We start from the raw sequence: 18242 nt of genomic DNA on the forward strand, positions 1-18242 counted from the left end.
ACCAAAGTTGAAATAGAAGTAAAGCTGACTATTCTATGATCAGAACACAAAGTGAAACAATACATCAATTAATGGATGAAAACCTTAAGTTTCTATTGGTTAGAGATAATACATAATTAAATGCAAGAAAAAAGTAGTATTAAAGAAATCCTCAAGAAGAGTGTGGGCATAGCAGGAGAGGTTTGATTCTTTATTTGATAGCCCTGTAACCAAACAAAACCGAAGGCTATATAAAAATTATGGTTTGTCTGAGCAATGTTTATTTTACAGTGAGTAATTTACATTTAATTGTGTAGTTTCTTATAGTGTTAAAATAGAAATGAGAAAATACCTAAAGAAAATGTGTCATGTTTGTCACACTACAGAAAATTCATGATTGTTTTAAATACTGCCTTATGAAATTAAAACTTGTATATTATTAAAATATGGAATTTTAGTTCAGATTTTATGCTATACTAATTAGTATACCAAACAAAAAGTAATTAAATAAAATTTTGAATGTAAGACACTAAAACCTTGTGTCATGCACCGTGAAGAATACCAGAGACGAGATGGTTAATACAGTTACATGTATAATACATTTTACAATAATGCAGTATTCAAAAAGTATTTGGAATAAACTTTTTGGCTTCTCTGACATTCAATGTTTGGATATTTTTGGGACTAGTGATACTCCTCTTTTTTTAATTTATTTTGTTCAATTATCATGGCTAAAGAGCAATACAGAGCTGTAGAAATAAAGTAATGAATGCTAGAGAGACCAAACGATCATTCCAAAACTTCTATGAAAGCATCATCTTGATGAAGATACCCAAATTTCATGTGATTTTGTCATGTGTTAGTTACACAATGTTGAAGATGTTTTGATTTATCTGGAATACATTATGTGCATATAAGAATCAAATAGAACTCTACAAAGATATGAAAAAACAGTATGTGCTGTAGATTCTAAAGCAAAACACAACAAAATGATTAAGCTTATGGAACATATTTAAACGACTTGATGATGCTCTAGACATATCAGCAAATTTCATGAAAATTACAATCACTACTTCAGTTATTCTATCCTAATGAAAAGTCCAGTTAATTACATGTTGTTCCATTACCAATTAATCTGTATGGCACAATGTAAACTGTATCTATCTAAAAATGTATAATACATCTCTACTTCAAATTGTGGATTAAAAAAATAATTAGATTCACTTGTCACTATCTTAATTTTAAGTGAATATTGACTTACAACATTTAACTAAAATACATCTGACAAATGCAGACTGGTTACCATTTTATGATATATACAGTGGTTAGGTGATAATTATTTACACACACACAAACACACACCAGCTGGTTACTTACTGTGGATTGAGATTAGAGAGGGTAGTGTGACCAAAGGTTTTGGAATCTCCCTCTAATAAATGAAAAGGTTTTTTCACTGTGGAATAAACCTTCACCATGTATAACTTGCATCTTGTAAAGATTTAAGTCAAAATCAGCAATTTTATCAAGCTATAGCTGTAAACAAATGCATCAAACTAAGAAAGTGTTTCATAATATTTCCCCATAATATCTCAAGTGAACAATATTTTCATCAGCTTTGCTTTGCATATGAAAACACATTATATGGCTTAAACCCTCTAAATTTCTGTCTAATTCATTACATGTGCTCTTTTAGTTTGTTTGTAATTAAGCACAAAGCTACACAATGGGTTATCTGTGCTTTGCCAACCACAGGTATCAAAACCTGGTTTTTAGCAGAGTCCACTGCCAACAGGGGGCATATATGCTCTTATTAATTAACTCTCTATTTTGCAATATCTACATAATTCCTAGCTTTTACACAATGTTTAGAAAATACAAAAATGTTAAACTTTTTCTTAAAACAATTTTTGCTGAAACATAAATTGAAAGAACAAATTGTAAACTTATCTTTATTTAAGACACATTAAGTTTCATCTTAAACTGTTGAAACTTTAAGTTTTAAAATATTTTTTAAAAATATTGTAAAAAAACAAAAAAATTTAAATCCTACTTTTATAATGGTATCATAAGTTTCCTAATACTGTAGTGTCTTTGTGCTCCTGTATACCTCTATAAAATTGTGGTTTATATCAACAGAAGTTTTACATAAAATCACAAGGCTTCTGACTTTTCTACCACTTGCACTATATAATAAAAAATGTGCCAATATTTTCTGCATATTAATTGGTACAAAATATATAAATTTTTACAACATTTAATAAATTTTCATAAATACTCAGTTATCCAATCAGTTCATGTTACAGATAAAAAAAATTAGGAAATTGCTGTAATTAACTTGAAATTGTATTTACAAACCACTCAACATTAGCAGTACCAAGCAATACAATCTATCTGCTATGTGTATTTGGTTGTTGTTAAGCCTGAAGCTACACAATGGGCTGTTTATGCTTTTTACACCATGGATATAATCCCTAATTTTAGCATCTTAAGCCTTCAAACTTATCACCGAGAAAAGTAATGGCAAGAAAATATATTAAACATTGTAAAATTACATAATAATCTGGTATGCTCACACAAAAAACATAAGGTAAACAATTTTTTCATTGTTTTTGCAAGCTGGGCTGTACATCTTTATTAAATGTATATGAATAATGAAAACTTTCAAATAAAATGAGCCCCTGAAGTAAATGTTTCAAAGTTTTATGAAGAGAAACAAAAAAATTTTGCTAAAGTTAAAAAAGTTCATGAAAGATGCATGTTTAAAAATTAGAGTTATCAAAATATTTATATTAATAAAATATATACAGTTCGAAACAACACTTACCAAGATTTCCTTGAAAATTGACTGGCAAGACAATGACCAGAGAAACAACACAAATAATGAACATGTACAGAATTATGTGTCGCTGAAAAGATAAGTACTGTACAGCATCATAACCACTCTTCTTTAAAATGTGCTCATCTCTAAACATAACAAGAGAAAAAATATATATGTGCTTAATTTTCTGTAACTTAATCACACAATATACACAAATACAAACAATTCTGGATAGTGTACTGAGTTACACACACACACACACACACATATATATATATGATTCTTCAAAAAAATCCAAATAAAACCAAAATATACAAAGAGATAAAAGTAATCATAAAAAATATTTTCACAGATGAAAAAGAACATTCATTTATTCCTTTCTTTATTAACTGACTTTTGTCACAAACCCTCATTTGACTTTTTTTAAGTGCTGGAGCTTCTATGGTAACTGAGAATGTCTACAATCCAAAGCTATTTTTGAATTACAAATAAAATATTTATTACAACAACAACAACAAATGTTAAGATGACAATGCTTTAAAAGCAGCATATTATAATCTAGTTAAAGGTTTCACTGAACAATAATGACAGTAGTAAACATAATGTTACAATATTTAACTGTAATAATAATAAAACGATCAAGTAAATGTGTCAACTTCAGAGTAATAAAAATAACTACCAATGTATCTAGCGCAATCACGATAACAAAGTGTACCATGAAATAATGTGTACAGTTTAAATACGATAAACATCAGGCAACAATATGACAAATGCATCGATAGTATTACAAATCAATCAACAGGATATTAGTTAATTATAGCTGTAGAAATAAATAAAGTAAAAATGTGCCCAAGATAAGTCAGTAAAAAACAAATTAGCAATGTGGTAAGTTTAATGTGTGCAGCTTAATAAACATCAAGTAACTAAGTGTCCAATGTTACATTGTGTTTATTACTGACATTACAATCTATATAGTGTAATGACAGTAATAAACATCATAGGATGTTTCCAATGTAATGACAGTAACAAATATATCATAATAAAAAAAAAAAATCAGTCTGGCATTAAGAAAGCTTGAAAGTAAATAAACCTTTTTTCTTGTTCTTGTTTTTAAAACCAAAGAGCGTATGCTGTATAAACAATTTATACACATTTTCCACTTAGGATAATAAAAGTTTATCAAATGAAGTCCCACTCATTCAATTTTTCATAGGGTTGTGTCAGTATAACATAACATTTGTATTTATGGTAAAGCTTCACACAGGGGTGGGAGCATATTAAAATAGCTAATACTGAAAATGTAAGGCACTGAGTGAATGGAGGTGAAAGTTATTAGCAGTTTATATCATAACAGTTGCACCTATAGACTTACCAATACAAAATAATCATGCAAATACATCCCACAGAAACAAATACACTATGAGCAATAATTAAAACAAATTTTAATTTTACAAAAAAAATAAAAAACATGCAATAATAAATTTTAAACAAGCCACAGGCAAGAGCTTTCTGCTCCAGTTTCTTTCAAAACTCAATTAGGAAGTTCCTACTGAGGCTCTTTGGAATTAAGTGTAAATACGTTGAGAAATGATAATAGAAAGCATTTATTTACTCATAAGAGTCAGGGGTACCTAGAACAAACTGCCTAGTCATGGTATTGAAGCTGAGCCACTCAAACCTTACAAGAAACAACTTAAAAAGATTCTTGGATTTGCAACGAAATGGGCAGAATGTGTCAAATGTCCTCCTCTCATTTGTTAACTTTCTTATATTTTTATTTAGCAGTCTTAGACCAGTCCAAAACTATAGATTATCTTTAACTTTTTGGATTTTGCTGAACTGGTTGGTAACTACACAGCACTTGTTGGTGAGAATGTACATTTATTAGTTCAATATTTTGCTATTACAGCTTTGTCAGGAGCTATTGATTTCCTACTAATTCACTCATCCAGTTCAGTCAAAATTGAAACACTCTTAATGGTAATAGTAAAATATTGAGCTAAGGTTAGCTTCTGGATATAAAGGTCATTATTTTATTTATTTTTATAGAAACAAATATTATCCAGTAATATAAGTTTTCTGTATCCACTGATTACAGGGCCTATTTAAAGTCAACCTTTTTTCTACACTGAAAATATATTTTTAATACATAAATACCTCCTTTCATATAATAGTTTTTCTCATTAAATGCTATACTCTACATGCGCAAAATTTTCACTTATCACCAGCCACAGTGCTCTCACCTACCCCACATTTAACATGGTACATCTGCATTGTAACATGCAAAAACTAACCACCAACAGGAGTGTGATGCATTCTCCTGTTGCAGCTGGCTTCCTCAATACTGTATAATCTAACCTTCACTTCAAGATTAGAATAAAAAGGAAGCAGATATATATATGGGAAGGTAGGGTAGAAAGAGTCAGTGAGGGTAAATTTTAACTACTGATACAATATCTTAACTCTTCTCACATAACAGCTAGAATCCCATACTGAAATGATGGACAAACCAGTGTAAATTTAGCTGGATGAGTACGCTTCAGAAAGCATTCAAAGAATACCCATGGAGTGTGACATCTCTTGGTAGAAGAACACACCCATCAAAATCTATACCACATGCAAGGCAGGTGTACTTTTCACCCCATTGTGAAAATACATGCAACTAATTCGGGCATAAACAAAAACATACCAAATACTCAGTTGGGTGTGCCAAATGGTACAAAGTGATTCAGGAACATCAGGCTAAAATCACTGGGTCAACTCCAGTCCAAAACCAGGCAGCATTAAGTTTTTATCAAGTCCTCAGTAAGAGGATGGCCAGTACAATTTGCACCTCAAGAAGAGGAAGCAGAAACTAAAACAGGATATGTTCTATAATTCTAAATCAGAGAATATGTGCAGACCTACTACACAACTATCATCAAGCCACCCAGGAACTTGACATCCAGGCAATGGTATGAAGGGGAATGCAATGTTTTGGTTCACTTAAATTCAAAAGCTGGGAGTCTCGGTAATTTAACATTCAGTTGATACTAGGATGAGGGATCCCTACCAACTACCTGTGTGAGGACTTATTTTGGTTGATCCAACTCTAATCCAACATCAGACCACTTGGGAAACATTCAGGTAGCAATAGGATGAGGGATTAGCTGCATTTTGATAGATCATCTCCAGTCCATAATCAGGCATTATTGGGTATTTTTCTTCTGGTCCAGAGTAAAAGGAGAATTCACACCATCTACACTGACAGAATGTTACTGCTCTTCTATCAGCTGAATGGGACTGATCACCTTCAAAAGGATGCCTCCATAGTTCATTAACTAATTGGCTAGGAACCAGTAAGTAGTAAGATCTCCTGTGAAGGAGGATGGGATAAAGAGAGGGGTGTCAGAGGAACAACAATACTAGAAAAAGTGCAACAGGTCAACATGAAACCTTACTTTTAAAAACAGACCAGTCCAGTGGGATGGGCAGCTATCCTGACACTGCTTTACTCATGAGTTGGTATGATCTGAGACAGGTATATCTGTGATGCAGTATATAACAAGGATGAACTACCTGGTGGATCTGTGTTCCACTCCATCTCAACAGTGGGCATCATAGATATGAAAAGCCATACAATGCTAATTTATGGATTAGTATAACTGGAACAGGCAACACCAACCACAGAGAATGATCAAAACATGTAAAACTGGACCACTGTAAGGAAATTAAAAAAGATAAAAACACATTCCCACTCACAGTTGAACTGAATTTTGTCAGGTGGTATTTGGTATCCTGATGATTATGAGATGGTCACATGATGTGGTTCAAACACCAGCCTGGATAATCTCTTCCAATAGATAATGAAAGTTGGAAGCCAGAGAGGATGAGGTGCTGGATCTAGAGTAAGAACACAGGAAAAAAGGCACTTGGAGATAGGAAACAAAGAAGAATAAGCTAGCTATATAAGCTGACAAATTTGACCCATGAAGCTAAGAGAAGTATCTTGGGTTGTAAAAGGGTTCCAATGAATAAACAGGTGAGACAAGGAATCACAGAAGGAAGCCATACAGTCAATACAGCACTTGAGAGCATGAAAGGGACAAAGAAGATGACTAAGATCAGAGTGACATCATACTCTTGAGTCACCCAGAAGAAACTGCAATCTGAATACAGGAGAAACATAGGTGTGGTTGCAAAGGATGTGTGAAACACTGAGAATGAAAAAAAATCTTCTGGTCCATAACAGCCACAGGAAAAATGAACAAAAAAATTTAAAGTGCAGAATATGTCCTAAACAAGTAACCAAGAGTTTGAAATGAGGTTGGATAAGAGCCTGGAGAACTATTTGAAGATCCTAAACTGGAAGGGGTGTAGGAAATGGTAGGTAAAAGAAGAGAAACAAGAAAACATAGTATGAGAAAAGAAAAACAGAAGAAGTTGCTAAACAAGATTGCCAAATAACCAGCAATAGCACCCACAGAAAAACCACTGTGAAACAGAATTGCATAACTCTCTAAGATATGAGGCACACTAGGATGGGAAAGGAGATAACCATGGCATAGATACTAATGCACCATCTGCTCTGATATGCCAGTAAAGATGAAGAATGGACTGTAGGGGTAAGAAGAGGTGCTAAATGTGTGTATAATTTAGAATGACTTGCAAGGGTCAAACAAATGCCATGTATGAATCTGACATGTGGTAATGGTGTGAAGACATACAAATGACCAAAGTTGTTGAAACAGGGACCAGGAGAGAGGAATTGGTAATGAAGGAAGACTGAAATTGGGAAAAACAACAACAAAAAACAGGAAACAAAGGACTAGATATGTAAAATGTATGGGGGATAGATAAAACTTAAAGAAAGAGAGGGAAAAGAAAATAAGCATAAAAGTTAAGGATAGACCAATCCTGACTGAAGGTGCTTACTGTCAAAGCCAAAAAATTTGGAACCAGGCACTAAAAAAATGGTTGGCTTGGAATTGAGGTTGATGGCTAATGTATCAAAAAGCAAGTGAACCACTGAGTATATGACTATCAAAATACCTGAGAAACTATGGACTATGGAAAGAATCTTGCCAGGATAAGACAATCAATATATATAACAGGTTTCAGAGCACCCAGAACAAAACACCTTATTAGGTGAATGGGTCCAGAATAGGAGTTCTAATATTCAAAAATGAAGCAAACCTGTACAAGCTCACCATTGTTGATTGATAGAAGACAAACCTGCCAAAATGGAGCATTACCAAGTTGTCTCATATGAAAGGAAAGAAATGGTCCAAACCTTGACAAACAACAAGAAACTGCAGAACTTGCAATTTCCAGGAAATACAGAATCACTCTATAACCAGACAGAGAAACATTTCTAAACAGATATAATCTGGAACAGGGAGACAGAAGAAGATTGCATGCCATGATGTTGATCCTGTTTGAACCACCAGGTTACAAAGACATATCATTAGGGATGGAGAAAGAGAACCGAGTCCATGGAATCCTGAGCATGATTCCATTTATTGTGCAGCATTCGCTAAATGGCATGCAAGTCCCCAAAAGAAAAAGAACCTTATATATAATAAGAGAAGGAGAAGATCGAGAGTTGAGAACCAAGAGCTCCATCGATCTTAACAGAAGAGAAGGCTGGACTCAACTGAAGTAGAAGTTGAAAAACCCTCTCAAATTGATAATGTAGTGTCCTAAACAAGAATAGCCTAATATATTTCAGAGAAGATAGCAAGAAAACCAAAGAGGAAGGTAAGGGATGGAGAATGAGGATTGCTTAGATTTAGTGATAAAATGAATGGAAAGTCCTTTGAATAACCCTTGAAATCATTTAATAGGTGCACAAGCCTATCCAAATGTGCTCCAAACTCATCATAACCTACAGTACAGTTACCAATATCATTGGTGGTGGGGCAACTGACAATGAGTAATTTGATGATAATTCACTAAAGCACAGTAAAAGCAGAATGGAAAAGGGATAGAAGGGGGTGGAGGTAAAATAGAAAGGTGAGCAGATGAATGCCATGAAATACAAGAGAACAAAGAGAAATGGGCAGAGTTGACAAGCATTCCTCACCCTGAACTCCAATCAGTTAGGTAAATCTTAAAAACCCAGGATAAAAATGGAGCCATGAGAAAGATTCAGAAAAAGGGAGTGGGTAGGTGCACATTTGATGTCTCATAAACAGAGGAACGGAACCAAGGATGTAGAGAAATGGCCGAGAAAAACAAGTGTGCACACATGGAATATATGAGGAAGTAAGTATCCTCCTACAACCCCTCAGAGAATTAGTTGATAACCACAAATATCAGATGGACAGAAGAGAGATAATGCAAGAAGTTGGTCAAGATCAAATGGAGATGGGAAAATCAAGCTTGAGAAATACTTCACAATGGTATCGGAGACAGATCCCCATGCTAGAATAAAAAACTTCAATGTCTGAAAGTCCATAAGCAGAAAAATCAGAATGATAGTGCATTAATTCATAAGTATTCAAAAGACAACTGGTACAAAGCATGCTGATCCCAGGAAATAACAGTGCAATAAACACACTGCAAGTACCATGACCTCTCAATAAGAAAAAAACAAAAAAACTAGTTAATTTGAAAAAGGAAATTTAAGATGGAAAGGAGAGGAATTGCTAGGGGATATAACTAAAATGTAACATGCCTGTGACACTATATCTAAAAAAACTTAAAACAGCCTGGAAGGTTTCACAGTATGAATTTGGAAGTTCATGTCAAAAAATGCAGGATGAAACAAGCTATCCAAACTGATATCTTCCTGCAAAAGTTCCCCAGCAAAAGGAAAATATAATTTGTGATTAAGAGGCACAATAGGCTGCATACTGGACCCCAATTCATGACATTCAAAAGCCGATACCTTCTCAGCAGAAACCCAAAACCTAAGAAACTATAAGTTGAAGTGTAGTGATAGCATAGACAACAGTAATAGACACTGTAGATTGAAATTTGGAATTTAAAATTCAACTTAGAGTGAATAATGAAATATCAACCTACAGTATGAAATTTCACTGTAAAAAGAAAATTTCGAAAAAACAAACAATTAAAAAAGTAATTTAATAAATAAATTAAACTGTTAACACAAAATACTTAGCAAACAGAAGGGAAATTTGAAATGTCTCCACTCTACTCTGCAAAGTCAAGAAGTGAAGACAGTTCTACAATATAGAGGGAACCAACTGTGAATAAGAGAGTTGTGCTCTTATTGATGGAGAACTGTAGCAAAATTATTTACATGCTACAATGCAACTGTACCACATTAAACATATTGGATTGGTTGTAGTATCAAGGTTAGTAGTATTAGAAAACTTTTTGCATATAGATGGCAACACTGATTGAGAAAAGCTATAATGTGAAAGGTAAGTTATTGTATCAGAAGGATCTTTTTTGCACCACTGTTAATATAACAGTCAATGTAAGTATAAAAGACAGCAATAAGTGAAAATTAACAGAGATGACATTTGTCACCTAGTGGTGCACTATACAACAAAAGAAAAGTTGTATACAGTTTATATGTATAGTAATACAAGAAGCATTTCTTTTAATTGTAGTTTTCTTAAAACTTCCAAGATGAAAAACCAACTACAGACAGAAAACTTCCACCCCTGTACCAAGAGTACTGTTACTGTCTTTAATTTTGAACCATGACCAAAGAAAGGTGAACTGTATCCTACCACATTCCAATCATGCTAAGGAGTTGACTATTACTCTTATAGCACATTTACAATTTAAAGTATGGAGAATATTTTGCAGCTCACCAGCTTCAAAATCATTAACTATACAACAAGGGCCACATACCCATAATGACAGTAAGATCAGATGAATGTTATGATTGAGAGAAAAAATCCACACAATAATTTACACTTACTTGACTTTGAAAATTGCTGTAAGCCAAGAACAAAATCCCTAGAACAGAAATCAATGTTCAATCAATCTTTCATAGGATTTACTACATAAGTATAAAACTTTATAAGAACAAACACTAACAAATATTTATTTTGAATATTTTCTAATATAAAGTGACATACATTTTGCACCACTAATGTTAATGATCATTGACAGACTTCTTTCATTAGGCCTAATATGAAAGTGGTCTCTTCACTAAATATAATTTTTTTAAAACATATGAGACTTAAAATATTAAAATACTCAATATACAATCAATTTTATATAATATACAATTAAAATTTCTGTGTAAAAAAAAGATAAATGGTTGTAAAAAGACATTTAGAGAATTTTAAGTATTTACATAAATTTTCTTCAGTTTTATCCCTTATTAAACTCGCAATTTGTTTTTGTCTTTTGCAAGATTAAGAAACAAATGTTGCAAAATTTGGTATTTTTGTACCTTTTTATCCACAATTTTTTATTTAAGAAAAAAGAATTATGAGATTTATTGTTTCTTATAAAAAAGACTAGTATATGCTTTTCATTCCTCATAAAAACCTGATTGCTTTCCTATATTTGTATGCCCCTTTTGGATTTCATAGGTTGCAAGTCAAAATTAGTTTTTTATGAGCATACACACATATATACATACATACACACATTCAACAGCATGTATATCACATATCTATACTCTCCAAGAAGGAAATAATCCTTAGCTTGTAATAAAATTAAAAGTTGTTAAATAAAGAAAATATATCATGGAATAAAAGTACAGCTCTTCATCAGAAATTCTACTAAAATCAACAGTAATATTTTGTTCAGCCTTTTGTCCATAAATCATGACCCTTTATACAGGGTACCATTCAACTTGGTTTTATGTACTTGATGTCATAGTTATGAACTATTAATTTTATCCTACACTGTTGATAGTGCAACAGTTCATGGTAGAAGAGGATTGGTATGAGAGACAATATAAAGACTGAAAAAATTAACTATGCATTTTGGAAGGTTGTCACTTCACAGTCATATCTTGCAAACAAAAAGTTTGGTAACTTCTGTTTTTTTGTCCACAATAGATTTTTACATTTTACTACAAGCTGCCATATTTCTTGTACATGCACTCAGCAAATTTGAAATCATTGTCAAACATCAAACAAGCTGAGACACCAATCCTACTTAAGGATTGAATGTAAGGCTTGAACTAACAAATTAAATCAAGAACTTGTATTATATGCATAATTTATTTCATACAATTTATATTACAATTACTTTATTATACATCATAGAACTGGTACTGCAATTACTACATTTACTTTTATTAAGAATATTAATGTTTGACATTTTTATAGAAAAAAATACAATTTTCAAGAACTCAAAAACAATTAAAAACTTATAATAATAAAAATAATAATAATAATAAAAATTTATGAAAATATGTCCAAGACTATGGAGTCATTAGCTATACAAATATATTTTGTGAGCATGATATAAGGTGCATGAAGCTGAATAGTAACTACCCTATGACATGACCCTTGATTTAATTGCATCATCTTACTAGGTTTGTCCTATGCACATTCTGTTTAATGTTGAGTTAAAAAAAATTATATTCTATTATGAGTTTATAATATAGTATTCTACATGATACAGATGTGTTTTTTACAACATAGTTGATACAGTTAAAAAAACAGAACAAATTCCTAAAGGTCTAAAAGTTGTACACTGCACTATAAATAGCCAATATTAGAACAACAAGGATATTTGATAATTCTACTCTGAATATAAGCTTATCAATTACTAAATAGCCAAGTCAGGGAATAAAAGGTTCATGCACAGTAACTCCTAATCTAGAACAAGAAATAAGGTAAAGAGTCAATAGCATCCACAGCATACATGGCTACTTTCAACCAAATAGCAAAACTAAGTATCACTACACCTACAAAGCTGAAAATTCGAAGTGTATTGTGGGTCAAGTATTAAATCTGCACATTTGCAGCCCAATACATTAGTCACTAAGTCACACCTAACCCTAAAAACTGAAGAAAAAAAATTTTTGTTCATCAATAAGTCTGATGTGTTATGTTAACAATAAAATAAGAATTAATCCCAAACTATCTTAGCTTTCTTTAGTACTCCACATTAAAATAAAAAAAATTAATTAGGTCAATTTATAAGCAACTCATTCATTTGCAAAGCTTACTGAAATAAAAATATGTAATAATCATATTAATAAACAATAATTGGTATATGAAAAATCTCTTACTTAACATCAATAACAGATTGTGCAATGTGAAACAAAGCAAATATAATTACATTAAAAAAGTTCTTAAAATTAAATTACTGGATTTTTTAATATTCTTAAAATTCCATGTTGTGCTCGACTTAAATGATATTTATACTCTTTTAGCCAGACTTGTATATCAATTCATTATATAAAATATACTGTGATTGAAACAACCTTCATAATCACGTATTTTATAATTCAAGCTTGCCTACTGTAGTGGTTCTAAAACTATCATGTGGTATTATGAATATTTGAATAAAATGCAGCACATGAAAATTATTTTTCTTTAATACACTTGTTAAATCAAAAATATTAGCTGAAGATAAAGATACGAGTTTTCTGAAAATTCTTAAATTTCACTATGATATTACTAAGACACTAAAAAAACAGAGATTGTGTGGTATTGTAAGGCTTAAACTTAATGAACAATTTTTAACTCCCCAAAAGTTGAAAGAAACTAATAAATTAGGCTATCAAATATTAAATATTCATACAAGTTTGATAATTAAACTCTGCAATTCATTCAGAAACTGAAACTTAAAGATTAGATAGCCCTCACATTTAAAGATTATAGAAGGAAGATGGATTGAAACTCACCAGTATCAAAAAGAATGGGAAGAAAACTTATTTCAAATGTAATAGAAAATAAACTATCTTTCAACTTCACTAACCTTTTATCAAAGGCTACTACTTTGAACACTTTTTCAATGCAAGTTACCATGTTACTTTTGGTATTTAATTAAACACCTTTACTATCAATTTATGTGAATTAAATTAACATTACAGAATATGTTATGATTCAAAGTTTTGTTATCTAAGTTTTAAGTCCTTTATATAAAAAAAAAACACTTTTAAAACTACTTAAAACTTCAGATTATTTTAATGTGACCAACTAGCTATGAAAATTCTCTACTTTGGCACTCCGTATCTTCAATAATACAATGCAGTTGTGTAGATACACATCTAGAATACAAAATGCTTTTCAAAAATATCTGAATACAGTTGAAACAAATACATATTGTCAACATTTTCCTAAATTGAAAATGTATTTCTAACAATATTTATCTCTGTTGACCCTTTAGCTATTATTCAACCTTGACTTTGCCCATCTAAATACTGGTTACATTTGCTCCAGTCTTTTATACTCCACTTAAATACCCTTGATGTTGACATTCTCCACCAACATCAATGCACCCTCTATCCCAGTGTTGTATATCAGTACCTCTCTCAGATAGTGTTATCCCTTTTTTGAGACTTACACCATCCCAGTTGCTAACACAGATTATTAGTGAGGAGGAAGGGTGAGAGAGTGTCCGTAGAGATAAGTAATATTGGAAACATTTTCAATTTAGGAAAATATTACCTTTCAAATCATAATTTCGATCTACTGACACTATAGCTAGAATCTCACACTGGGAATATGAAAAGATAGATGAGATCATGATGTCAACAAAATGCATGAGCACAGATTAGGGGTGTACTACAGGGTGTTTGGAAAGTCACTGTGCATTTATATATGTATGTGATAACAAAACTGCACAGTGACTTTCCAAACACCCTGTATATTCACAAGTGGGGGAGATGCACAACATCCAGAAAAGGTATGCTCTTCACACAGAATATAGTTCCTGAATCAAGGGTGGAATAGAATATTAGTAATCATCATTATAGGCTATCCCCAACCAAACAGCTGAGGTTCTACAATTTAGGGTTGGAATTAAGGAGATCTTGGCTCCTATACCTCATATCTGTGGCGAGAGCAATTTGACCACAGTGTCATATACAGATATACTTTGGAATGGATACCAGCCTGTAGTCATGCAGTGATAAATTCTGAACCACTTGAATCACAATTAGTAAGTAAACAACACCAAAGCAGACAAATTTTCTCCTCCACCTGAAGAACTCCAAAAAGATCATTTATGCCTCACTCAATCAAAGGAACAGAACTCATCTTGTTGCTAATTATGAACATTCATCCTCATTCCCCAACCAAGTGGGTAAGGAGCATTTAACTTGTTTCTGAAATTATGGATAGGACATGAAACAACTTTGCTCAACCAAGGAACCAGGATGAAACCACTCCTGTGGAATTATGAAGAGATAGTGAACAACTTTCCATGAACAAAATATTAAATGAATTTGAATCAAAATGGCTATGCTCTTCCCAACCAGATAACTTGGAATCAAATCTGAGCTGGTATGAGTAGGCCCCCATGGAGACTAATACCTCTCCTTCCAACATATGGAACCCAGGTAGGAGGGCCCTAAATTATGCCCTCTTCTCAAAGAGTCGACATAAACACTCAAACACCCTGGAGGAAAATCCTTTGTTCACTGCCCCAGAAACTGGAAACTGAATGTGGTAAGGACCTGCTACCTCCACCAGTAGAATCTGTGGGGGAGAAGAATAATGCACTTTAGGGAGTCTTGTGGAACAGTGCTCAGGAAACAGTTTAAAAGGTGAATCAAATTCTCTATTTTTTAAAAGGAAACCAATCCCAATTTATTCAAACCAATGATCAGCAGGGACATGCAGAATACCCTTTAGCTTTATTCATAATAGGTCAGGCATTAGTGGCAGTCCAGTAAAATGTGGTAATACCATCTGATGAGTGCCTAGATGGTTTTATGGAGTGCCTCATTTCTGCAGAGCAACTGGTAAGAAGGATAGAGAAAGCAGTTGCTTGTGCAGAACTGGATGACTTAAAAAAAAAAAAGCCTGTCTGGGCAACATTTACCAGAGTTGGATACAGTCAAAAAGAAAAAAGGGTAAGGGATCCTGGAAAGTAAAAAGACAGGATCACAATGTAAACAGTCACTCATTATTATCTAGCAGATGTGAAAATGACCACAGAGGGTAGTCAACTTCAGAAGAAGCTGCTGCCAGATTGCACAAATAATGTGAGAGAAAAGTATCTGGAGAAATCCACATACAAGTCCATAAAATGTCCTCCACTAGGTAACTGAAACAGGTGCCAAAAGATGTAGAAATATAATGAATCTGAAGTGTGACTCTACAAAGGTTCCTTGCCTGTAAAAAAACAAAAGTCCAGAATAATCAACACAGATATTTGTAAAATCATCTCACCAAAGTAATTATGGAAAAAAATCTCTGGAAACTGAAGGATCTCAATGAGAAAAGGGTCAAGTACCATCACTTCAAAAGGAGTTAGTGTGAGTTGCATAATGCCTCAGAGCTCTGACAGGACGTGACAAATGATCAGTGTTTAATCAGTCATAGAGGTTAGAAATAACTGGTAAAAGAATTGTTAAGAAGGATATATCTTTTCCCTGGCTTCCAGAGACTGAGAAAAAAAAGAACTTATCAGGGTATAGCAGGACCATACTGGAGCTATAAAAGTCCAGGTCACACAGGATGCAAACAACTCTGACCTATGACATTATTATGCCAGCATCAACAAAAATACCAATTAAGGAAAAGATGATATATGGTACATGAAGCTAAAGACAAAGCATGTAATACCTCCTTAAACATCCCAGATTACATAACTGCAAATGTCATTTGGGAAGAAGGACTTTAAGAGTCTGAGAAAGACTGGGTAGTATTGGGAAGTAAAAAAATTTCAAATGTTTAAAATAACAAAAAGCAGTTGATACAGCTGCTTTACTAAAAATGAGAGAAGATGAAGCTAGTCTAAAAATGAGATATGATAGGTATGTTTTGGTGAATGGGGCCCAAACTCTTCATGAGGTACACAAAAGGAAACAGCTCTGAAGTAGCAGAATGAATAACAGTCAGAATTCTGAAGGGCAGAAAAATTGGGAAAAGCAGTGGTGCAATCTCATCCCATGTGAATGAAATCCAGCTATCACCAAAGCCAGAGGATGAGGTACAGGTGACCAAAATTGCTGGTAGAAGAGGTTCAAATGAATGGCAGAATGTGTCACTCACCAGAGACCTGAAAGTAAGAGCATATTCATCAGATAAACCTAGCAATAAATAATCTGTTTGGTTGGGAGAATGCGATTAGACTGAGACAAGTAATCTGCTAGGAAGTTTATCACTCCAAAAAAATGGCAAGCCAGAAGGTGAAATGATTGGAGATAGCCATGTAGAAAAATAATCAAATTTTGAGAACAAAGGTCTCTAGAACATGTGCTCCTATGATGGAAAATTTAAGAGACCATTATGGAATTGATGGAATGAATCATGACAACAGTCCCCTGCAACATATCTGCACCATAGCTTGTTGAACAGCAAGAAGCTCTAAATCACTGATGTGGAATGAAGATTCATCCTTCATCCATATACCATGAAGTTCCTGAACTTCAATATACACACTTCATCACTGTAGTAAGGCACTTACTTACAAAACCAAAAAACTCAGGACAACTGATGATAATGTTATCTCATCCAACCACCGCTCGAGAACAAAGATGTTGCTTCTGATGAAGGTGGCTGGATTGAAATTTCAGATTCATGGGTTACACAATAACCACTGAAGGGACAGCACATATCCTCACCCCAGAATCTGATATTCAAGGGATGCTCACATCCCCAAAGAGAGATAGAACCATCCATGTAAGAGCCAGACTGCCCATTCCATAGCCTGGAGCTGGATGGAAGTTAGCTAAGCCTGGCTTAAAACTAAATTTGTATGACCCTGCAGAAGACAGTGCAGATACTAGGCCAAAATGGTAGATCCCAGGAATGCAGAATCTGACCCTTGTGCACAAAACATAGATAGTGACTGGATGAACTCACTACATGAACATAGAGAAACAGATCAGCAACACTGAACTTGATCATCCACATATCTAGTAAAAAATGCCAACACAGGTTGACAAAATAACTCCATTGTGAACCTGAGGATCAAAGAACTGGTCAAGCCAAAAAAGACTGGTAATCATCTACCCATCTCAGGCACAACAAATATAAGAATAAAATCCTGGAAAAACTGGATTGATTCACACTACCACCTCTATGACAATAATTCTCCAGTTCTCCTGGAACAAAATTCCACACTACTTATCAGTAGATGGTGGAAATACTACAGGTTGAGAGGATAATGGAGGTGGAGAAGTAAACAGAAAGACCAATCCTGATGCCAGAACCTGAAGTACCTGTGGATCTGCAGTGAAGGAAAACTAGATACCCATCAGTTATAACCATACTCCTACAAACGCCACCCACCTTGAGTAGAAACTGATGCTATTGGCAACAGTCAGCCTGAGAAGAGAAGCCTTGAAGCTAAGGATGAAATCTATTCTGAGTATCCACAGAGTGAGGAACATAAGCCT

The 18242-nt window shown here is 33.4% G+C and overlaps 1 protein-coding gene across 1 annotated transcript in view; it reads right to left on the reverse strand.

The window, feature by feature from the left end:
* Nucleotides 1–18242, reverse strand: part of LOC143255346 (osmosensitive cation channel TMEM63C-like) — a 98309-nt gene that overhangs the window by 60518 nt on the left and 19549 nt on the right. Inside the window, 3 exon segments of the mRNA XM_076510847.1 lie at nucleotides 1357–1408; nucleotides 2804–2943; nucleotides 10677–10714. Of these exon segments, the coding sequence (XP_076366962.1) occupies nucleotides 1357–1408; nucleotides 2804–2943; nucleotides 10677–10714 (230 nt within the window).

The sequence above is a fragment of the Tachypleus tridentatus genome, chromosome 1 (genome assembly GCF_004210375.1).
Source record: "Tachypleus tridentatus isolate NWPU-2018 chromosome 1, ASM421037v1, whole genome shotgun sequence".
Classification (NCBI taxonomy): Eukaryota; Metazoa; Arthropoda; class Merostomata; order Xiphosura; family Limulidae; genus Tachypleus; species Tachypleus tridentatus.